Here is a 23928-nt window from a genome sequence, read left to right as displayed (position 1 = left end):
CGAGTCGGAACCATCTATAATGGTTTGTACAACAAGACTATGCACCTAAATTGGATCCAATGTGAACATAGGGTGCGGGAGGTGACATTATGTACAGGCCTATGCCACATCTCTGACTAATCACTAACACCGGGGTGCATGTTTATGAGTTCTATACTTCTCAATTAATCACAACCGTTATTCACATTCACAATTCATAAACTCACATGGGCTTACCTGAGCCCACGCGCGGCCACGCGTCGGCAAGGACATGGCAACACTCTCGGCCACCCGTAGGGACCCTAATGGAATCCCCTAACCCCGTTAGGAATATTTCGTTAAAAGTAACAGAAACCATTAAAAATAACCAACGCCATTAGGAATATTCCATCGAAGTTGACGGAATATTCCATCATCCCCTACCTTCGAACTCCGACGACCGTCGCCATCACCGAAAACTGGGAAAACTTAAAATCCTTATATCTTCTTCATTTTTCAACCAAATTTCACGAATTATATACCAAAATGAAGCTTAAGACAAGTAGAACAAATCCTTACCAGTTTTAGGACCTAAAGTTCACGGGATCTCGTCGGAAAAATCCACGATAATCCAGCTAAACTTAAAATTCGCCAATCTCAAGTTCCCGATGTCCAATTTACTTGGTTTTTCTTCTCCGAACTTCATAAGGATGTTTTAAAGCTTTTTACAAGCTTCAAATCACCTGAAACATCCATAATTACGACCACATGAACATTGCATCAAAACTGAGATTATGAGTTCTCGGGTTTTCGAGGGTTTCACTTACCAAAAATGGTATAAACGGGTTCGTGACGATGAGATGAAGGTGATGATGATGACTACGAGCTTGATCCGTCACGGGAAGTGAAGTTTCAAGGTTGTCCGTACAGCTTGTACGGAAAAACTGAAAATTCGAGAGGAAGGGAGTCAACGGGAGAGAAAGAAACAGGGTATAGGTGTTTGTGTGTGTGTGTGATCCTAGTTGGTCACAAACCAAACAAACTAAGTCCTTTTTAGTTGTAATTGGTTCTAAAATACTAGGGACTTAATGAATTGATCCAAATCCAAAAAATGTAAACCACACAACACCACAAACGCTCAAAGGCATAATTGACATTTTACGCCTAAAAATATAATATTCTAGGACGGGCTGTGACAATTTTGGATAAAAAGCCCACCAATGAATTTGTCAACAAAATTGGGAATTACCCTTTTCCATAGATTTTTATTTTTTTTCGAAAATTGATTAAAATAATTAGAAATTAAATTATAATTGTAGAACTGATCAAAAGTAAATGTTGATTACAAATTAATTTATGTTAACAACATAAAAATTAAATATTGACGACATATTGAAAACTGATTGGGAGTTAAGATTTGGAAACCTATCATTTTGACAAACTTATCAATTTCTAAGAAGATGGAGGAATTGTTGTATTGCTTTTTAAATTGGGTTGCTTTATTCACACATCACATATTATTGAATACACTTCACATACTGAATACACTCTATTTATACATTTCCAATTAAAATTTAACTTAATACACCCGACATACATTCTCATATTGCCCTTGTACCTCACACTTTCTACATATACCTTGCACTCTTTACATACACCCCCACGTCAAATAAGAAGAAGCAAAGGACGACAACTGGTTTTGGTCGTGAATATTAAACATCTAACATGAATGTTGTTTACTCCCACGGATATCAAATGCAGAAAACATGAACATACATGACAAATCAAATGAGATATTTCACAAATGCGAGATTTATGTGATCAATCATCAAATAAATACAAAAAAATATCGATGAATAATCATAAATGTGTCATTAATAATTGAAAACATGTGAAACAACATACCGCAAGAGAAACGAAAATTTCCTCCCATTTTTAAAATAATATCAAATGACTGGCCTAAATAATAATTCTTAGATTTTTCTACTCGTTTTGATTTCTGTCAATTTTAGGGTTTAGGTCCATCAATTTTGGGGTTCCAGGGGTTTAGGATTGAATTGATCACTGATGAATCAACCATGCCAACATCACTTACATGTTATTTGGAAAAATGTGTTCATAAATAAAAAGGCAGATTTGGCTATTGCCTTTTTCATGGAATCAACAATGCCATTGACTAGACAACCAAAAAGCAGAGCATGGTGAAAAATAGGATACAAATTGAACATGATTTGGGGTGTATTCATAAAATAATTTTTATTATAAAATTTATGGGGTCTAAATAGTCATTTTATATTAAATTGTATAAATTATTTAAGATTTTTCAGCCAAAATGGTCCATAAGATTTGCATAATAAATCACTTTGGTCCCTCAGATAACAAAATCATTTTAGTCATTCCGTGCAAAATTATGTTAAATAAGGGCCAAAATAACAAATATAACCTCAATTTAATAAATAATGGGCCAGAATGATTTGACAAAAAGTAAGAGTATTTTGGTAATTTTATTCTTATTTAATGGAGATTTTTACATAATGACCAAAATGATTGATGGTGGACAAACTCAGAAACCAATTATATTGATTTTAAATCTCATAGACCATTTTGGCTAAAAAGACATTATTTAATAACAAAACAATATGTGAGGTGCATTCAACAAAGTGTGAGGTTGTAATACCCCGTATTTAAAAAAAAATGGTTATATATGTGTGTGTGTGTGTGTGGGTAATTATTTTTACGTAATGATTTTATTAGATTTATTTTATGCAAGAACCTACTTTTGATATGTAAAATAGTTTCAATGTAAAATCTTTTTTTTTGCTACAAATTATTTTAAAAACTAGCTATTTAATGTTCATATGTAATTAGAGATATTTTTAGTTTGAATTGGAGAAGGGAGATTAAATGAGTTTGGTTTAATTTTTCCCACAAAGGGCCGAGAGTTTGAGATTGGATTAAATGAGTAATTTTGTCTTGATATTTTCTCTCAAAGATGAGGTGGAGAGTTTGTAACATTAGGAGTTAATGATTTGGTGATTACTCACCACTCTAAATGTGAAGGTGGAAGTCTATTTAAGGGTGAGTTGGCAAGTTTGTATTCATTAGGAATCTAAGAGTTAAATGTTTGGTGATGATTCATCCCTCCAAAATTTGAAGAGGTGGGATTCATATCCCTTAGACTTTGAACGTGGCTTTTGAGTTTTTGTCCACTTTGCATGATATTCACCACTCTAAATAAAGGAAGATGACAACTTATTGTGGTTAGAACATTTCCCATGGCCTTTGATGCAAGGATCATCTTGCATATTATTCATTAGTTCATAATTAGCTTCTCATTTGTTGTTTTTCTATTGGATCACATTTCATTACTAAGGGTTAGGACAACATTTATTGCCTTGTTATTGGAACACATTTCATGGTGATGATTAGGTTAACAATTGGTGTGTTTCTATTGGAACACATTTTATGTCTAATGATTGGCACATCACTTGCTTTCTTTCTATTGGCACACTTGTGGAGATTCTTTGGAGAGGAAGATGTCATGCAATCTTTATAAAGGAAGGAGCAAGAACCAACGGAAGACAATGGAGAAAAGAGAGAAGAAGAAGAAAAGAAAAGAAAAAGAGCAACTAAAAAAAGAAAGCCATTCTCCCTTTCATATTACCTCCTTATCTTTCTTTTACATGTACTTAGGGCTTTAAGCCATCTTTTACTGTATTTGTAAGTTTCTCATATATAGTGAAATACAATGAAAGTAAACCCAGTGGATGTAGTCGATTTGGCTAACCACTTTAAATCTTGTGTTGTTTATGCATTTACATTTGGAGATCATTACCATGAGAAGCACTTCCGCCAAACTATCGAAAATCTCTATTTATTTCCCTTGAGAATGATGTACAAAAAGTGTGAGACAAATCCCAGAAAAATACATGAGACCTTACCCAACAAATCTCTCCACAAACTCACTGTCATTTTCATCTCTCCAACAAATCTCTCCAAAAGCACTGACAATTTGACAAACTGACAATTGAATCCAATGTGGTGGTGGTGGTGGTTGTGCGTTTTAAATGTGAAAGATGAGTTTCTCTGTTTCTGTGGAGCCGAAGGGTACTGATATTTTCGTAACTCTTATTTTATTTCTTGAGATATAAAATCAATAGTTTTGAGATCGTCCACTATCAATCATTTTAGTCTTTTTTGTAAAAAGTTTTGGTCTTAATTTAATGGAGATTTCTCACATAAAGACTAAAAATAATTGACGGCGAACAATCTAATGGTAAAATTCAGAGACCAAAGTGAGGAATTATGTCAATCTTAAGGATTATTTTGGATTAAAAGCCCACCAACGAATTTGTTAACAAAATTGGGAATTACCCTTTTCCATAGATTTTATTTTTTTCGAAAATTGATTAAAATAATTAGAAATTAAATTATAATTGTAGAACTGATCAAAATTAAATGGTGATTACAAATTAATTTATATTAACAACATAAAAATTAAATATTGACGACATACTCAAAACTGATCGGGAGTTAGAATTTGGAAACCTATCATTTTGACAAATTTATCAATTTCTAAGAAGATGGAGGAATTTGTTGTATTGCTTTTTAAATTGGGTTGCTTTATTCACACATCACATATTGTTGAATACACTTCACATACTGAATACACTCCATTTATACATTTCCAATTAAAATTTAACTTAATACACCTGACATACATTCTCATATTGCCCTTGTACCTCACACTTTCTACATATACCTTGCACTCTTTACATACACGCCCATGTCAAAGAAGAAGAAGCAAAGGACGACAACTGGTTTCTATCATGAATATTAAACATCTAACATGAATGTTGTTTACTCCCACGGATATCAAATGCAGAAAACATGAACAAACATGACAAATGAGATAATTCATTTGATATTTCACAAATGCGAGATTTATGTGATCAATCATCAAATAAATACAAACAAGTATGGATGAATAATCATAAACGTGTCATTAATAATAAAAAACATGTGAAACAGCCTACTCTAAAAGAAACGAAAATTTCCTTCCATTTTTTTTAAATATCAAATAACTAGCCTGAATAATAATTCTTTTCAACTAAATAATAATTCTTTTCAACTAAATAATAATAATAATAATAATAATAATCCTTAGATTTTCTACACGTTTTGATTTTTGTCAATTTTAGGGTTTAGGTCCATCAATTTTGGGGTTCCATTGAATTAGGAGGTTAGGATTGAATTGATCACTGATGAATCAACCATGCCAACGTCACTTACATGTTGTTTGGAAAAATGTGTTCAAAAATAAAAAGGCAGATTTGGCTGTTGCCTTTTTCACGGAATCAACAATGCCATTGACTAGACAACCAAAAAGCAGAGCATGATGAAAAATAGGATACAAATTGAACATGAGTTGGGTTGGGGTGTGTTTATACCATATTTAGGGCCTCGTATTTAGACCTCGTATAAATACTCGGATGACTTAAATGTAATTATGTGATAAAGGAATGGGCAAATATGTAATAAGTGAGGAGTCCTTATTCTATAAAAGGACCCCTCACCCTCACAATTAGGGGAGGCTCATTCTCACCCTCAGATGCCATTTCTGAATCTTCTCTCAACGCTCTCACTCTTAGAGTTCTCTCTCTCCCTCACTTCTCAGAGAAATATAATACAATCAGTGTGGACGTAGCCCAAACCTTGGGGTGAACCACGATAACTCTTGTGTCATTTACATTACTTGCAGATTCACGGTCGGATTTACGTTGTTCCAAGACCATCCGGTTTTGTGCATCAACATTTGGCGCCGTCTGTGGGAATCGATACGAAAAGTTGTGTTGGTTCTCTTTCATTTTTTCACATCCACTGTGAATTTGCAAGAACCAGAACCTCCTGTCAACTACTCCGTGTACATGGTCCAGCAGCAGAAGAATTCACAGTGCTAAATCCTAACTGCCAAAAACACAAGCCCACAATCTGCAAAACAATGAATCAACACACGAGCTCGTCATCATGCCCAGGCCCATAAGCCCAATCTTAACTGCCAAAAAAATAAAAATAAAAAAACTCTTCATCAGAACATCACGTTGCAGGTTCTTGGTTTTCCCAGTAATCACTTCACAGGGTCTCGATCTCTCCCTCTCAGATTTTCTGGAGTTGGAGCCGCTGCAGTGCATTTCTCGGCTCCATGTTGCTGTCGTGGATCAGTTTTCCGGAGTTACCAACCGAAATGGGCCCAACCAAGTCAATCTCAAAACCCCAAATCACTAATCACGTGCATCAAGATCTCTGCTCTGATCTCTGACGCCATCGACCGCGTCAAGATCTCTGACGCCAGGCCCAACATCATCCACGCCTTCGCAGGTACCAACATCGCTGCAACCATCACTGTCGAAAACGGCGACGTTCTGGCCCTTGCCAAGCTCTTCGCGGCGCAGTCATGAGTGGCCAACAACATCATGCCGTTCCACCCGCCCTCAGGCTTTGCTCTTCCGCATCGAACCTGTGCTCCTCCTGACGAGCCTGCCTCTTAGTGCTGCTGCAGTGGGAAATGTAACGAAAAGCAAAGATGCTTTGTGCTCATCTTAAGCATCTCAGTCCCTTGAACTCAGTTGTTACAGCACCAGCAAAAACCACCTATCCAGATCGTGCCACGTCTGTCAATGGTAGACTAGGTTTGTTTCAAACGACTGCTCCAATGAAACTATTCCCTGCTGGTTTCTTGTGCATGACTGAGGTGGCACAATCTCAGCCGTTAATTGTGGCTTCATCAACTACCAAGCCATCCCAGAGCATCACCATTAATCATCACCCAAAAGATGACGACAAGAAGATCAGAGGGACGGTGCTGGTGATGAAGAATAATGTTTTGGAGCTCAACTCAGTTTCAGCGTGAAAACCAGCAAAAAACGTAGCAGATGCCGGTAGTGATTGTGAAGATCCTCATGCCGAGACGACGACAAGGGGCCGGGTAGGCAGGAACCATTATCGAGTTTGGAGCAGGATGTCGGATCCATTGGCGGGTTGAAGAGAGAAAGCTAAGCAGGACATGGTGGGATCGGATCATGAGGTATTGTAGAGAGAGATACTCACTGTACGCAGAAAGAAAAAAAAAAAGTGTTAGTGGAATTGTAAACAATTCCACAAAGAAGTGGAAGACTATTCTGCACCTAAAAAGAAATGGAGGGCACGACAAAAGAAAAAGAAAATGGAGGAAAGGAATAAAGAAAGAAAAAGGTGTTAGTGGAATTGTAAACAATTCCACAAAGAAGTGGAAGACACGGCAAAAGAAAAAGAAAATGGATGTCTGGAGAAAAAACAGAAACAAAAGCAAAAGGAAAAGAGAAAAGCAAAAGATTTTTCTATTATTATGATTCTTTATGTCTGCCAGAGACAGAGAGAGTGCAGAAGAAAAATACTGCAAAAGTAAGGAATAAACACCCCACCAGAATGATGTAATTTATTTTCCTTATCTTTCGGAAACATATGTATAAACCCCATCAGAGGGTACAAAAAAAAAAAAAAAAAAAAGGGCAAAGCCCAAAATAAATGGGTTGGAATGTTGCGTGGAGGGCAAAGGCCCATAAGCCCAAAATAGCACCAACCCGGTGACTAAAATTACATCCAGTACTACAAAAATTATTCGGCACCCTGCCGCTACTACCACCAACTAGGTGATCAAAAGTACACCCAGTATTCCAAATTATACATGAGCATTACTCATGTCATTCATACATAAACATTCATGAGCATCACTCATGACAATCATACATAAACATTCATGACCATCATTCATGTCAACATTCATGAGCATCACTCATGACAACATTCATGAGCATCACTCATGTTAACATTCATGAGCATCACTCATGACAACATTCATGAGCATCACTCATGTCAATCAACATAAACATTCATGAGCATCACTCATGTCAATCAACTTCAAAAGCTTCATTTACAGAGCTCTACCTTCAAAAGCTTCATTTATAAAAGCTCCAGCTTCGAAAGCTTCATTTACAGAGCTCTAGCTTCAAAGCTTCACTTGCAAAGCTTCACCTACAAAGCTTCAGTGCAGGGTATACAAATACCGCCTCCGAACAACCGCCACTTCGGCCCATACATGGATTCAATTTGAAGTCTCCAACCAACAGACTCTATTGACCGAAGACTTGGGGGACTACATTATGTACCATATATTGGGCCTCAACTGGGCCTCATAAAAAATACTTGGGGGACTTAACCCATTACTTATGTATTGAGGAGCGAGCCCTTATTCTATAAAAGGGACTCCCTCACTTTCATTATAGAGCACCCATTATTCATGTACTGAGGAGCGAACCCTTATTTTATAAAAGGGACTCCCTCACCACCATTAGAGAGCATCGCCGCCTACTGAGCAACCATCTCGCCGTGAGCATCAACTCTAGTCCATCACTTATGTATTGAGGAGCGAACCTTTATTCTATAAAAGGGACCCCCTCACCTTCAAACACCACAAGCCGAGCCAACCAAGGTAACATAAGCCACGAGCCGAGCAGCGTGTGCTACTTCTAGTTGATCGTCATTTCAGATTGAGCACTGCCTCATATCGAGCATCAGTTCAAAACAACATTTAGTTACTTCGGCCCACACATGGACTGAATTTCAAGTCTCCAGCCAAAAGACTCTCTTGACTGAAGACTTGGGGGACTACTGTTTATACCATATTTAGGGCCTCGTATTTAGACCTCGTATAAATACTCAGATGACTTAAATGTAATTATGTGATAAAGGAATGGGCAAATATGTAATAAGTGAGGAGTCCTTATTCTATAAAAGGACCCCTCACCCTCACAATTAGGGGAGGCTCATTCTCACCCTCAGATGCCATTTCTGAAGCTTCTCTCAACGCTCTCACTCTTAGAGTTCTCTCTCTCCCTCACTTCTCAGAGAAATATAATACAATCAGTGTGGACGTAGCCCAAACCTTGGGGTGAACCACGATAACTCTTGTGTCATTTACATTACTTGCAGATTCACGGTCGGATTTACGTTGTTCCAAGACCATCCGGTTTTGTGCATCAACAGGGTGTATTCATAAAATAATTTCTATTATAAAATTTATGGGGCCTAAATAGTTATTTTATATTAGAACGTATAAATTATTTAAGATTTTTTAGCCAAAATGGTCCATGAGATTTGCATAACACATCACTTTGGTCTATGAGATTTGAAATCAATAGAAGTGGTCCATGAGATAATGAAATCATTTTAGTCATTTTATGAAAAAATTATGTTAAATAAGGGCCAAAGTAAAATGGTATCCTTGGTAGATGAATTATCTGGTTTCTGATGGGTAGTTTTAGGATAAAAGTAATTAGCCTTTTGATGATATTGTAAAGCTTTTGGGTTAATGGAACATTGCTACGTTGCACTAGAGTATGTTGTTCAATGTGGATTCAAATTTCACTCTTATTTTCTTTTAATTAAATTACATTTGTCTATGGTAATTAAGGGTGGGTTCAAAAAATCGAAAATTAAAAAGAAAAAAAATAGAACCGAAAAAGAAAAAATCGAACCGAATCAGATCCCTTTACACTTTATGAATGTATGCCCATTTTTGTGAAACTTTGTTGCCAAGTTTGAAATTAAGCCTATGGCTTTTTCAAGAAGCATACTTCGTTCAATTAGGGAGGATATTTCATTGGTTATAGAGGAAAGTTTTGGAAGGCTTTAAAACTTGAAAAAGCTTCTCTATTTGTTTGCTTTTTGAATGGATAAGGTGATTGTTTTTCTTTGCAATTGAGGTTGTTGATAGCATAGGATTGGTTTATATGATCTTGTATATGTACAACCAAGGTATAAAATATCGATGATATCGGAAATATTGGTAGTCCAAAAACACGGAAATATCGATGGAAATATCGAGATATTATCGATATGGATAAAAATTGAATAAAAACCACGAAAATTGTAAGAAAAACTTGGAAATTTTTATTGAAACTTTGGAGAATGTTTATTTAGTCAACTATCTATTAGTTTATCAAAAGAACTAGAAGGAAATGCATTACATGATGAATTTAACTGATTTAAGTTGATTATACAGCGAGCTGGCAAACACTGTGAGTGTAGAAAATATGTAGTAATTAATGAAAAAAAGATTAAACACACCATAATCATTTATATATAATTATTTACTACAATATTTTACATTTTATACATTGCATGTGCAAAAGAAATTGTCAAAGATTCATTGTCATGTGCAAATTTGTTTCTTGCAAAAAGAATTCAAAACAAAACCATATATATAAATATTTTAGCATATTTTCACAAAAACATAAGTGATATGATGGTTAAGGTGTTGAAGGAGTAAAGTGGAAGGGGTTCGAAGACCCTTGGTGTTATTTTAGCATATTTTCATTGTCATATGCAAATTTGGGGTTTATTTTATCTCGCGAGATAAACCCCAAATAATGTAGTAAAATCATGGTCTAAAATATCTCGATATTTCCATTGAAATTTATGTGTTTTTTGACTACCGATATTTTTTTGGACTACCGATATTTCCGATATTATCGATATTTTAGACCTTGCTAAGTCACTCATGTATCTTACTATGCAATGTATAAAGTGTAAAATATTGTACTAATTAATTATATATAAATGATTATAGTTTGTTTAAACTTCTTTCATAATTACTACATATTTTCTACACTCACAATGTTTGCCAGCTTACTATATAATCAACTTAAATTAGTTAAATCCATCATGCAATGCATTTCCTTATAATTTTTTGTGATAAACTAATAGATAATTGACTAAATAAACATCATGCAAAGTTTCAATAAAAATTTCCAAGTTTTACTTACAATTTTCGTGGTTTTTATTTAATTTTTATCGATATCGATAATATCCCGAAATTTCCATCGAAATTTCCGTGTTTTGGACTACCGATATTTCCGATATTATCGATATTTTATACCTTGAGTAAAATCATTGAAAATATCGTATCTCAATATTATCATGATAATATCGATATTTTAATGATATATTAATGGATAGTGTATAAAGTATCGCGATATGAAAAAAATCGTCGATATTATCGTTTTTTTCGTCCTTGTGTACAACTACCCACTTTCCCATTTTTCCCATTTTCATATTATTAATCTACCAATATAAGCCTATTAATTTCATGTTAAAAAATGATCAAATTTTATAAAATAAAAAAAAATCAAAATCGTACCGAATAAAACCAAACAAAAGAAAACTGAACTGAAAAAATCGAAAGAAAATTGAACCAAACCGAACCGAATCGAAATTTTGATTCGGTTTCAGTTTTGACAAAAAACCGAACCGAATAAAACCGACCTCACGCTTAGTAGTAATGGGGAAGAAGATGAACATATCAATTTTATTTTATTTTTAAATTTTAATTCTACAAAAATAAAAATTATTATTTTTATTATTTAAATATTTTATCTTTGTGTCAATATTTAATTAGATTTGTGAGATTGCCACATCAGCACATAACATAATTTTTGATAAAATTATAATAGAAACATTATATTGATTTGCAATATTTATTTTCAAGGACTAGTTGATCGATTTTCAATTTCTTGATGAATGAGTTCATATCATAAACTATTTATTTACCATAAAAACTGCCCTATAAAAAATTTTCTTACTTACATCTGTACAAGTTTGACTTTGACTTATTTCATCAGAATTATCGAAACCAAATGAATTGAAGACAATAAAAAAACACAAATTAATAGGAAAATATGTGTGTGAATAACGGACTTGAATAAAAGTCTACTTTGGATCAACTCGTGCTCAGCTCAGCTTCCTTGGCTTCAACTAGTATTTCCATGGCGGAACGCGGATCGGACGCTCAGGGTCGTCGATTAGGTCAGATTTCCAACCTTTAATTACCCTTAATTATCTGGAACTTAAATTCCTGCTCGATCAGTTTCTGATTGGTTTGATTTCGTTCGTGTATGCAGACTTTCGGCAATTACTGGTTGAGGCCCAGCACCGATGGCTGCGCCCTGCCGAAATCTGTGAAATTCTTAGCAATTTTCACAAGTTCCATATTTCACCAGAGCCTCCGAACAAACCACGTAGTACGGTTATTTGTTTATTGACTTTGTAATTAATTAACAATATATGTGTTTTTTTTCTTTCAATTTTATGTTTTGCTCATGTTTGCTTCTGCAAAGTTACATGTTATTTCCTCCTAATTGGTTTATATAAAAAAAATAAAATTTCCAGTTTGTTAGGGTTTTAACAGATCAGCTATCTCCAGACTCGGGTTTAGCCAAGTTGGCTTAAAAAACGTAGTTCAGTTTAAATTAGATTAGATTAGAATGAATATTCAGTGCCCCCTGATGTCTCGGGATATCGTTTTTGTATGTTTTCTGTCGAACCTTTTGATCATGTTAGGCAAACTCACTAGCTCTTTCTGTACATAAAACGTGGTTACGGGTTGTTGTGTCAGTTGTAGTATTTACACACAGAACATTCTGGTGTGCAACTTTTTCTGCCATGCCAGGCGGTTCGCTTTATCTTTTTGACAGGAAGGTTCTGAGATACTTTAGAAAGGATGGACATAACTGGAGGAAGAAACGAGACGGCAAGACTGTGAAGGAGGCCCATGAGAAGCTAAAGGTATCTGGAGTTTGTGTGTTTGTAATAAATTTCCTCTTAAAGACGATACTTTTTCCGTATGTACTGAAAGAATGCTCATGTATAATTGGACCCAAACTTTTTTCTTTATCGGATGTTTTCTGAAGAGAAATATTAAAATCATCTTCATTAAACTCAACAAAGAGTTACTGGAGTCTGCGAGGTAACACTCTTCAGTTTATTTCAGGTTGGCAGTGTAGATGTTCTACACTGCTACTATGCCCATGGAGAAGATGATGAAAATTTTCAAAGGCGCTGCTATTGGCTGCTCGAGCAGTAAGTCTGAGTTAGATACGTTTATTTATTTAAATGTGTTCTACGTTTTGGTATAACATTTTGTATTTCACAGTTGACTGTTCATGCCTTTCCATAAAGCTCCAAATTTATCTGGTTATATTTCTTTTTGGAATGCATAAATATGGTTAGGTTTTGTACAGTTTTCTGCCTTTTAAAACTTTTCTTTTCTGTTTTCACGGTTTCTGTTTTTAATTTTATGTACTTGTTCAATTTGCAGGGATTTGATGCACATAGTTTTTGTTCATTACTTGCAAGTAAAGGTATTACTGTTCTCCTCCTTGTTTTTTTATCTACTTTTCATGTCCTTTATTGTTTCTGTTATGTAGACCAACTTTCCTCCACTTAAAAGTACTTGCTCATGCTAGTCTCTCGAGTCTTTCTATTTCCTAACAGTTAATCTAAGGAATTAATAGCAGGGTTGCAACTTTACTTAATGTAAAAATAATCTTCTCGTCAAATATCGAAGTTCCAATCACTAGTTGCCAAACTTGCCACAATTTCCCTTCATTGACCTCTCCTTAAAGCATAAAATGTTGATTGAGCCACATTATTTTGGACGTAATCCTATATATATATATATGTGTATTTTTTTAATGTTTTTTTAGTTTTCTCAAATCTCTCTCTCTCTACTGGTGTGAATTAACGTAAAACGTGCCCTAGTCCCTGCTCACCATTTTTAATAAGCCAAGGCTCAGGTACTAAAATCAAATTGATATAGTAATTTTGGAAGATCTGGAACAGTACAGAGTGGCTTAGAAAAAATAACCAAACGGACTCCCTAGGTTGATTTGGAATGGCATTAGGGGTGAGTGACATGATCTAAAATTCCAAATAGCAGCAATTGTTGTAATCTTCACATTGTCAAGAAAGTAAGAAATTACAATAGGAGTGAAACTGCATGAAATATTCATCTGAAGGATAGGTTTATAGAAATAGAGGAAGTGTACAAAAGAAAAAGGTACAAGGAATGAGAGGAGGGCCTGTAGTTTCACAATTGCGGTTTGCATGATAAAATGCCTTGCGCAGTTCAGATATTTGACCTTTGCCACGTACTTTCTCAACTTTGCGATTTTGTGTTGGTAAGACATTGGGTGTAAGTTTTGTCAGAGTCAAGATTCAAGTTTGTCTAAGTTTCTCAACCCAGATTATCTCCGCTATGCATACTTCTTTTTTTATTGTTGCCGCTTTCTTCTGAATTTTTTTATGCATAAAATATATTTGTTTGTGATTTACCTTTTGGTTATTTTGTTATTAGGGTAATAGGGCAAATGTAGGAGGCATTATAGAGAATGATGAGGTTACACCGGATCTGAAAAGGGGCAGCCCCTGGACTTCTAGCCCTTCTAATAGTAATGGCAGAACACCTTCAGGATATACAGATCATGCAAGCCCAAGCAGCACTTCGACATCAGCATGTGAAGATGTTGATTCCGGTATTCTGTTTCTCTGACTTTGTTAAAAGAGGTCATCTTTTACTTGTCGGGTTTTCTCTTATTTTGGGTCGAGAACTTTTTGTCTTCATTTGAGACAAATTGATTTGCACACTTCTTAAATTTGCACTAGAATTTTCATTTAACATGTGAGTTGATGCAGGAGATAGTCGCCAAGCGAGTTCCTTATTTCACTCAGTTTTTGAGTCACCAAAAATGGGGAATGGTCCTCTCATGGACAACGCAGAGATTGATCCCTCACTGCATCCAAGTTCAAGTAATCTTCTTTCTTTCTTATTTTTTTTTGCCGCAGGGTTGGGGGAAAAGATCTTACTTGTTTATTATTCCTTGTTTGAATTGCTTCGTCCAGTAGCCTCTTATGTGGTGTAACACGGTGATTTGATTTTACAATCTTACCAGACAATCATGATGGCCAGTCATCAATTCATGGAGTCTACAGGCCACAATTTGAGAATGATCAACATTGTTTCAGTGCTGACTCTACTGGTGTGATTGATTGTCAAAAAACACTTGGCGCGGTATCCTGGGAAGAAATTTTGGAACAATGCACCACAGGATTCCACACCGGAACTTCTCATGCATCAATGTCTACCACCCAAATTGGTTCTGGTGAAGTTCCTGTTGAACAACAAATTTTAGGGAATAGTTTTTTAAAGGAGGAGTTTGGGAGTTCTATGCCATTTCAAACAAATTGGCAGGTATTTAATAGCTTCTGTGGTTTTTTTGATCTGCGGTAGGCATGCTCCTTAGCTGTATATCATTTGGGCTTATTGATACAGATAATTGCTGAAATGAGGTGCAATGCTTCTTCCATGTGTATGTCCTGGGTTTTAATGTTTTGCTGAACTGCAGCACTTTCACTACTTAAGTTGTGTATTAATATCCAAAACAGCGAGGTATTGAATTTTATAAGGTCCAAACAATACTATAAGTATATGGTAATAACATGGTGTATCAACAAAGAGCATCTCAGCTTGGTAACTGACTGCCCAACAGTTTGGATTTCATTTTTTGATTTGTGTGATTTCATTTCATGGATTCTCTCATTTGCTACATATATTTATTTGTCACCTTTTGTATGTTATAAAACAGAACAGATTTCTCAAATTAAGAAATATGAATTACATTAGTTTTCTAATTCTTATATTCTTTATCCAGCTTCCTTTGGGAGACAATTCACTGCAGTTGCCTGAGTGTTCCCTGGACCAGTCAACGAATTTGCAAAGAACTCTTGATGCGAATCTGAGAAATACTCCTGACCTTGTTAGTGCTCATCTCAATCAGCGAAATGAGCAGCTTGTGCAGGACGACCTTCAAGCACAGCTTACAAATGCAGAATCTGAATGTTTAATCATATCAAGTTCTGAGCATGATGTTCCTAAAGATGGGAATGTCAACTATGCTTTCACTTTGAGACAGCAATTATTAGATCGAGAAGACGGTTTGAAGAAAGTTGACAGCTTTTCTAGGTGGGTTTCCAAGGAACTCGAAGAGGTAGATGATCTGCAGATGCAATCTTCATCTGGTATTCCATGGAGCACGGCTGAATATGGAGATGTAGTTGATGATTCCTCGTTGAGCCCCTCCGTCTCCCAGGACCAGCTTTTCAGCATAGTTGATTTTTCACCAAAGTGGGCGTATACAGACTCTGAAATTGAGGTACAAAATTGTGAACCATATAATCATACACCTTAAAGAAGAAAAATTAAAACATAGGGAAGAAAAATAGTAACTTGTATCTTAGACTGAGTTTCTTTCACGTAAATACATCTTGTCAGAAGCTCACTAGAATTTGTTCTTAATGATTGTTTTTGCGCCAAATAATTTCTCGTTGATGAAAATGTATTTTATAACATGCCATTGTTTCATAAGCTTGATTACTCTGAACAAGTCTGTAACTATTAGCTAGACTTTTGTACGTTGTGCTTAGAACTTCTTGCAATACTAACATATTCCACTTACGGAGAAGAAAAGAAAGATGCCTACAATTTAATTTCCATTATTTTTATACTTGAGATTTTTGACATATTTTGGTTTTGCTTCTCCTCTGTCTCCATTTAAACTGATTGGTTAATCAATTTTGCTGTTATATTTATTCTTCGGTATCTGTTTTGCAACTCAATTTCAATAATTAGGGCTACTGAATATGTTGACATGTCTATTGCAGGTCAGATGGTTGTCGTTTATTTGTATATGTGCTCGATTTATTAGTTGTCATCTCATTCTTCTTAACGTGAAACAGGTTCTGGTTTTCGGAACATTCTTGGTAAGTCAAAAGGAGGTAACAAAATACAGCTGGTCTTGTATGTTCGGGGAGGTGGAGGTTCCAGCACAGGTTTTAGCCAGTGGAGTTCTTTTCTGTTTTGCTCCACCTCACAGTGCCGGGCAAGTCCCTTTCTATGTAACCTGTTCCAACAGGTTAGCTTGTAGTGAAGTAAGGGAGTTCAATTATCAAGTGGGCTCCACTAAAGGTTTTGATATGACAGATATAGGCGATGGTGCTGCACATGAAATGCATCTTCACTTACGTCTTGAGAGTTTACTGTCTCTGAGACCTTTAAGCCCTTCAGGTCAACCATTTGGAGGTGTTAAGGAGAATCGAAACCTAATTAGTAAAATCATATCACTCCAGGAGGAAGAGGATTATTTAGCAGAGCCAACAGTAGTGAATTATTTGCTCCAAAATGAAGGGATGGAACATCTTATAAAGCTGATGAAAGAGAAGTTGTACACATGGCTCCTTTATAAAGCAATAGAAGATGGTAAAGGACCAAGTGTATTAGATGCTGAGGGACAAGGTGTCCTACATTTAGCAGCTGCCCTTGGCTACGATTGGGCCATAAAACCCACTGTAACTGCGGGAGTTAGCATCAATTTTCGTGATGTTAATGGATGGACTGCCCTTCATTGGGCTGCATTCTGTGGCAGGCAAGGACATCAGAACCCTTTTCATTTTATTCTAGTCTAGCTTCTGTTGAATCTGCTCTACCTTTGTTGTATACTATGGGACTTGGCTTGTACTCTTTCCTCGGAGCCCATTAAAGCATCCCAAGTTTGTTTTACAACAACTTTTGCAATGCTAGATCTCATCTAAAATATGTGAGGTGGAGTGCTCTGCCACTAGTTAACTAGTGATCTTACAGTAACAAATGTCTAAAATTGCTTTTAACCAGCATCTTAAGCTCTAAGCTATATATGTCATTTAGATTTCACCATTATAAATTTCTTGCAAATTTCCAACACCACTCACATTTTACTCTTTTGTTTTTGCTTTCTTGAACCTATGCCAAATTCAGAGAGCATACAGTTGCAGTCCTTGTATCTCTTGGTGCAGATCCGGGAGCACTGACTGATCCGTCTCCAGAGGTTCCTTTGGGTAGAACACCGGCGGATCTGGCATCTGTTAGCAGTCACAAAGGAATCTCAGGCTTCCTTGCTGAGTCTTCCCTGACCACTTACCTTAAATCCCTTACAATGAACGATGCAAAGGAAGATGGTGCTGCAGAAATATCTGGAACAAAAGTTGTCAAAACTTTTTCAGAGCGGATAGCTACACCTGTGAGTTACGGTGATATGCCCGATGCACTGTCACTGAAGGACTCACTTACTGCTATAACTAATGCTACCCAAGCTGCTGATCGGATACAGCAAATGCTCAGGATGCAGTCATTTGAGAGGAGACGGTTAACTGAGTATGACAGTGATGAGTTCGGAATGCCGGATGAGCGAGCAATTTCATTCATAACTTCCAAATCACACAAGGGACCGATCAACAGAAATGCTCATACTGCTGCAGTTCAGATACAGAAAAAGTTTCGTGGTTGGAAAAAGAGAAAAGAATTCTTGATAATTCGTCAGAGAATTGTTAAAATCCAGGTCCGTTGCAACTTTTTGACTGTTGATTATTATTTATTATCATTTTCAACTTATCATTATATACTATCATCATTAAAAAGAAAAAGAAAAAAAACAATCTTATCATGGATAGCCTCTACTGGTGCCTCTAATTTTGGGTCACTAATGATCCATATAGAGCTCTCTATAAAAGTACTTTACCATCTGTTTCACATACAAAAATTCTACTTTTAGTTTTCTTAGACAAATGATGGAAAGGGTTGTAGACTTGTTAATTTTTGGACCACTTTTAAGAGTTCAGGGTTTGACTAGATTGCGGTCTGAATCTCCGCTTTTATTAACTATTTGATTTCAAGCGGAATCCTAATTGTATATTTTCCTCCATTTCCCATGCTGTTAACTTTTGCAGCAGTTCTGTGAATTTTTTTTATATGAACTTTCGAAAAACCCTCTTAATTTTCTGGGTATTGCTTCTCTGAAAGATTTGACCACGGAAGTGAATGTTAATTTCCCATTTTTCATTTTATGAAGGCCCATGTAAGGGGACACCAGGTAAGGAAACAATACAAGGCAATCACCTGGTCAGTTGGAATTCTGGAGAAAGTTATTTTGCGTTGGAGACGTAAGGGGACTGGTTTACGAGGATTCCGACCAGATGCAGTTGCCAAGATTCCGGACCCCCAAACTGTGGCCTCAAGTGAGGATGATTATGATTTTCTCAAGAAAGGAAGAAAACAAACAGAGGAAAGATTACAAAAAGCACTTACCAGGGTAAAGTCTATGGTTCAATATCCAGAAGGAAGAGCTCAATACCGTAGACTGCTAAATGTTGTTGAAGGATTCGGTGAAACAAAGGTATTGATGGATCTTAACTTGTGCATTTCGCTTTCATATTATTATGTAAATTACTGTAGAACCGAATTTTTGATTGCGCTTCATTTTGGCTTTAGTTAGTTTACTCGTGTACTTGCTAATCCCCCATGATGGATTTAGTTTAGTGATACTATGTTATGATTCTCTTGCTAATGTTTTCACTTCTTGTCGATCATTAGTACCCACCAATTAACATGGTTGTATCGCTAGTTAACATGTTTTTTTTTGGTTCAGTTTTCTTATATTCTTGCAGATATTTTACTTTTCTACTTTGCAGTGTCTGAATCTGTTATAGAAAAACATGTTCATCTCCACGATGCTTATTGGACGTCGCTGTGTCATTTCTATTAGATGATTAATGGAACCGTTAGGCGATACTAAATAACAATAACGCACCCCACTTCGATAACACGTTTTGCATGTTTTGGACTAACGGCAGGTAAATGACATGGCTGTCGAGGTATCAGAAGAAAAGGCTGAGGGTGGTGATGAAAAGGCCGAGGGTGGCGATGATCTAATTGATATCGACAAGTTGTTGGATGATGACACTTTCATGTCTATAGCATTTGATTGAGCCGACTCTGAGTTGCTTGACCTGTACATTATACATGACTGGCATCCTTATCCTGGTTTGGAGATCCTGGTTCATCTGTGCATATGTTTGATGAATTTAAGGAATTGTATACGATATCCCGCATTCTGCAGGAGCGCGCCGGAGTGTAGTCGGGACATCTGAAATGTACTCCGGCTTACAGAATTTTAATGTGGTTGTAATTTCATGTATGTTTTTTTACCCTAGTGGAGGTAAATGTTTAGGTAAATGTGTAGTTTGTATACTGGTTCAATTTGTTTAGGAAAACATGTCTAGATTGATTTTCTATGTTGCATAAGACTTTGTAGTCACTAATTTATTTATGACCCGAAAATCTTTGCATAACTAAGCTCGGCAGATGAACTCATGCACCCAGATGAACTCATTCATCCATTGAAATCTAGTACCCAATCATCGTAGATATGTATATGCATCGGTGCGGCTGGATTCTACTAGCATTGTGCATCTCCAAAGATTCTAGGTTGAACTGAACGCGAGAGAGTTTATCACTAGACTAAGAACTAGTTGGTTTAAACGTACCGACATTCCATAGATACCGTTCCCGTTGCTAGAAAAAAGAATATACAGGAGAGATATTAAGTAAAGAATATACATGTATAATTGAACCGAAGCAGGTCACAGAATCATCCAACAAATTCATTTTCAATATTGGCTCAAAAGGCAAATGGAGCTTTCAACTTATGGGTTGGTATTGATCAGAAACACGCCTCGGGGGCAGCTTTCGGAGGATGAAAAGCACCAAAGCCGATGGAACAATCTCCGCCGACTGCCAACAGAAGTGAAAGTAATTTACATCATAAATAAAAGCGCTTATATAACAAGCAGTCAAAAACACAAGTTGTCCATTGAGGTTTCGGTCCTTCCTGTTCACAAGTTCAGGATTTAAAACTTGCCATGTAATAAACAAGGTTGAGGATGGGATGACCAATGACATCGACATCTGCATCTTTGTCAAATGCAGAAACCGCGAGCTGCAATACAATCACGAAAGAAGCCCTCAGAACTCAATAACTTTGCTGCTTACATGTGCTTCGCAATTGAAAGGGACTTACCACAATGCATCTTATCAAGAAACATGTGCAGCAAATGCCTGTGACCCATCCAACCTGCCACGTAAATAAGTTAGGCACCGTGCCTCCTTGCACAAATTGCAACAATTGCGCTTGAAAACTACCAGTAAGAGTACATCTCATATCTTCGGTTCGTTGAAGGCCATATAGAAAATGAGCGAAATATAAGCACAAACCTCCTCTAGCTTTTTTTGACGTCCTCTTGACTCAATGGGGAAGTGCCTTAGCATGATAAACAACCTAAAGTCATAAACACGTCAAAGTAAACACTTGTTTTTATTAAAAGAAGAATAAAAAATACGAAAAACTCGGGTGCTTTCCCTGAGCTGACAAAAGTGCTTGCCTTCCACCATATATCAAGAATCCCAGAGCAGTACAGAATGAAATAACTGCAAACAAAACGAACATCAACGTATATAGTTTTAGTTATTCTGTCTGCATAACTGTTTATCTTGCAAATGTCACTATCGACTTCATGCGCTGACTAGGGATAATAATTGCCTACAGCAATGAACTTAGTATTCAAACTGCATAGATTGTGACAAGCACTTGAAATTAGAGGAAATAAATTAACCAAAGGCAAACAATTAATATATAGTATCGACTTTTACCTGAAAAGAAGAGTCTAGCAACTTCTACGGCAACAGGACTTCTGCTTAACCACAACAAAATCCAAATGCACACCTATCATCATAACACAATGACCAGGAAACAGTGATGCTCGCAGTGGAGTAGCAAATTAAAATTAATCCGACATTGCAAGCGTCTAACCATTTTCAACTGGAAAAACCTCATTTTGAGTTACCTGTGTGAAGTATACAAAACCGTTTATAACATAATATGCAGGTCTAAGTTTATCTGTCGGAAGACTTCTGGCCTGAAAAAATCATAAAACGAATTAGATGATAGTAATTAACAATGAACAATGATTATTTCACATTGGATCCAAAGGCAAAGAAACGTTGGTATATGTACCTGGTGATAGATCTCAGCCCAAAATAAGACAAGTAACGTATACGTGGAAAAAAATAGAAGTCCAGGAAGATCCATAAAAAGCAGCATTTCAAGAGCCTAGGAAACATTTAGGCAGTGTAATCAGAAGATGTTATATATTAAGATAATGCAAATCATCAGAACAAATTGATATTAGGGATCAAAAGTTATGATAAATCGAACTCCGCTTTCAAATCTAAGAAATGCTGATGTATGACTCATGAAGAGTAGAATACATGATGCATGCTACTGGAGAACAAAACCAAGGCTATTGAAGGCTCGTTATCATGCACTTCTAATTGAACTGCTCCACCAACAAAGGAACCTGGTCAAGCCCGAAGCCTACTTTCACAGTGTGGGAGAAACAAAAACTTATACATGCTTTGTCAATGCACTCACCATACAAGAGAGAAAAACTAAACAACGCCGTACTTAGTTGAAAATGTGGGAGAGCAATCACAATATACATGAGATTTTCTTACAAGTATTATATACCATCTTAATACTGCTTGTACAACTCTTCAGTATTCGTATTCTGATGACTCGAGAAGCTATGTTTTATCTTTTATTGCTCAACTCTTTTTGGAGTGTAGTCTACATGCTAATATAAATTAATCTACTTATACAAGGTTGAAGGTTCATATTTCACCGGTCAAAAGGGAAACTCTACACGAAGTCGAAAAGATTTTCCAACATACTTAATTGATGAACCCTAAGCATTTTCAAGTATATCTTCCGGGTTCCACCCTAAAACCAATAAGCACTCGCAAAGTTTCTTAACTCTTTGAGGTGAGACAATTTTCACATCCTCGTGAGTCACGAGTGTTTACCTAAAATATGAACAATTGTTACTTAAACTGTTAAACATCATACACTCGTCCACTGCCTCTAGGGTTCAAACCGTCACCCCTCTCCTTAGTGTAGAGATTAGCATAGAATACCGATTGTACTTACATCATAGTACACTCACCAAAAACACATTTATTAATCCTAGAACAGGACAACGTTTATGTGTGCGTGTGCGTAAACATAAAAAATTGAGGAGTGCAAATCAAATATGCCATAGTATCATACCTTAGGTTTAATAAGGAAGACAGCCTTGTAGACACCAAATAGGAGAGCCCTCACTGCCCAAATGCATTTTCTTTTCAGAAAAAAAACAGAAGCTTATCCAATGAATGAACACCAAAAAATAAAAATAAAAATAAACTAAAAGCTTACATCCATTCACTAGAAAGTTCATCAAATGGAAAACCTTTTGTATCGTCCACCCATATTCTGGCACTCTTAACTGAATGCGCCCAAGTTGTACCTGCAAATCACTTTTTTTTTATTATGATTCGAGCACACTGCTATAGTCAACTTGACTACCTTAAACGAGATTGATTTAAATTTTCCATCTATAATAACGAAAAAACGATAGAAATGAGAATAATAATGTTTTTAATTGTACCAGTGCAACAAGGGAAACCAATCCATAAGAAGCACACAAGATATAGTAAGTGCTGCTGCTGCCGCCGCCGCTACTCTCCCATTGTTTCTGATCCTGATTCCACCAATCATATGAGCCTCCGCCACCGCCCCCGCCACCGCTGTAATTAAACACCAAGCCCTTCCTGCTTATCATGATCACCACCACCACCACCTCTCAATTCTCTCAAACAAAACAAACAAACTATGTCGTCTTCTTTTTTGCTATCCACAGAGGAAACTAATTAGTTAGGAAAACGATTTCTGTTTGGAGAAGCAGAGAAACTTGGCAAGATGACGGAGCCAAGGGAACTGACACGTGGAGAAAGGAGAACTAGGACACGTAGCTGGACTAGACCACGTGCGGGTCTGCCATGTTCATCGATTGCGCAAAGGACTCATCCTCAATGGATCGGATATGAATTTTAAGTGAGTGCATTTGCCATTTGATCTGCATGCATTTGATAGCATCTTCACCAACCAAATAATCCAACGGCCTCCCATACACCACATCACTACCAGCATGGGATTCCTATGCTGGTGAATAGTCCACAATCTTACGGTCAAATGTGCTGGATTGACATACAACGATCATATATGGTCGTCAAAATAATTGCACTGCCTACTTGTAAATATCGTAGCTAAATTTAAATCAGTAATGCTATACTTA

The 23928-nt window shown here is 36.4% G+C and overlaps 2 protein-coding genes across 2 annotated transcripts; one reads left to right on the top strand and one right to left on the bottom strand.

The window, feature by feature from the left end:
- The first annotated feature begins 11673 nt into the window (after positions 1 to 11673).
- LOC103422096 (calmodulin-binding transcription activator 2-like) lies at positions 11674 to 20049 on the top strand. The gene is made up of 13 exons (XM_008360131.4): positions 11674 to 11859; positions 11955 to 12074; positions 12503 to 12618; positions 12824 to 12912; positions 13151 to 13193; positions 14189 to 14366; positions 14527 to 14640; positions 14784 to 15082; positions 15543 to 16043; positions 16627 to 17312; positions 17681 to 18260; positions 18771 to 19094; positions 19552 to 20049. The coding sequence occupies exons 1-13, from the start codon at positions 11820 to 11822 to the stop codon at positions 19684 to 19686; spliced, it is 3225 nt and encodes a 1074-aa protein (XP_008358353.2). The 5' UTR covers positions 11674 to 11819; the 3' UTR covers positions 19687 to 20049.
- On the bottom strand, positions 19614 to 23569 carry LOC103444959 (tobamovirus multiplication protein 1-like). The gene is made up of 11 exons (XM_070807030.1): positions 23242 to 23569; positions 23010 to 23100; positions 22863 to 22915; positions 21771 to 21866; positions 21601 to 21672; positions 21407 to 21479; positions 21139 to 21184; positions 20972 to 21035; positions 20778 to 20831; positions 20619 to 20696; positions 19614 to 20491 (listed from the first exon to the last, which is right to left on the bottom strand). The coding sequence occupies exons 1-11, from the start codon at positions 23413 to 23415 to the stop codon at positions 20399 to 20401; spliced, it is 894 nt and encodes a 297-aa protein (XP_070663131.1). The 5' UTR covers positions 23416 to 23569; the 3' UTR covers positions 19614 to 20398.
- Between the last annotated feature and the right edge of the window lie 359 nt (positions 23570 to 23928).

The sequence above is a fragment of the Malus domestica genome, chromosome 10, assembly GCF_042453785.1.
Source record: "Malus domestica chromosome 10, GDT2T_hap1".
In the NCBI taxonomy this organism is placed as follows: Eukaryota; Viridiplantae; Streptophyta; class Magnoliopsida; order Rosales; family Rosaceae; genus Malus; species Malus domestica.
This window is presented reverse-complemented; position numbering and strand designations above follow the sequence as displayed.

Bases quoted from the DNA above. Each gene is read 5' to 3' on its own strand.
- LOC103422096 (XM_008360131.4), top strand. From the start codon at position 11,820: ATGGCGGAACGCGGATCGGACGCTCAGGGTCGTCGATTAG. The intron at 12,075-12,502 runs GTACGGTTATTT...CTGCCATGCCAG, and splicing joins GCCTCCGAACAAACCACGTA to GCGGTTCGCTTTATCTTTTT. The intron at 18,261-18,770 runs GTCCGTTGCAAC...CATTTTATGAAG, and splicing joins AGAGAATTGTTAAAATCCAG to GCCCATGTAAGGGGACACCA.
- LOC103444959 (XM_070807030.1), bottom strand. From the start codon at position 23,415: ATGATAAGCAGGAAGGGCTTGGTGTTTAATTACAGCGGTGGCGGGGGC. The intron at 21,867-22,862 runs GTATGATACTAT...AATGTTTCCTAG, and splicing joins TCTTCCTTATTAAACCTAAG to GCTCTTGAAATGCTGCTTTT. The intron at 20,832-20,971 runs GTTTGTGCTTAT...TTTACGTGGCAG, and splicing joins GTCAAAAAAAGCTAGAGGAG to GTTGGATGGGTCACAGGCAT.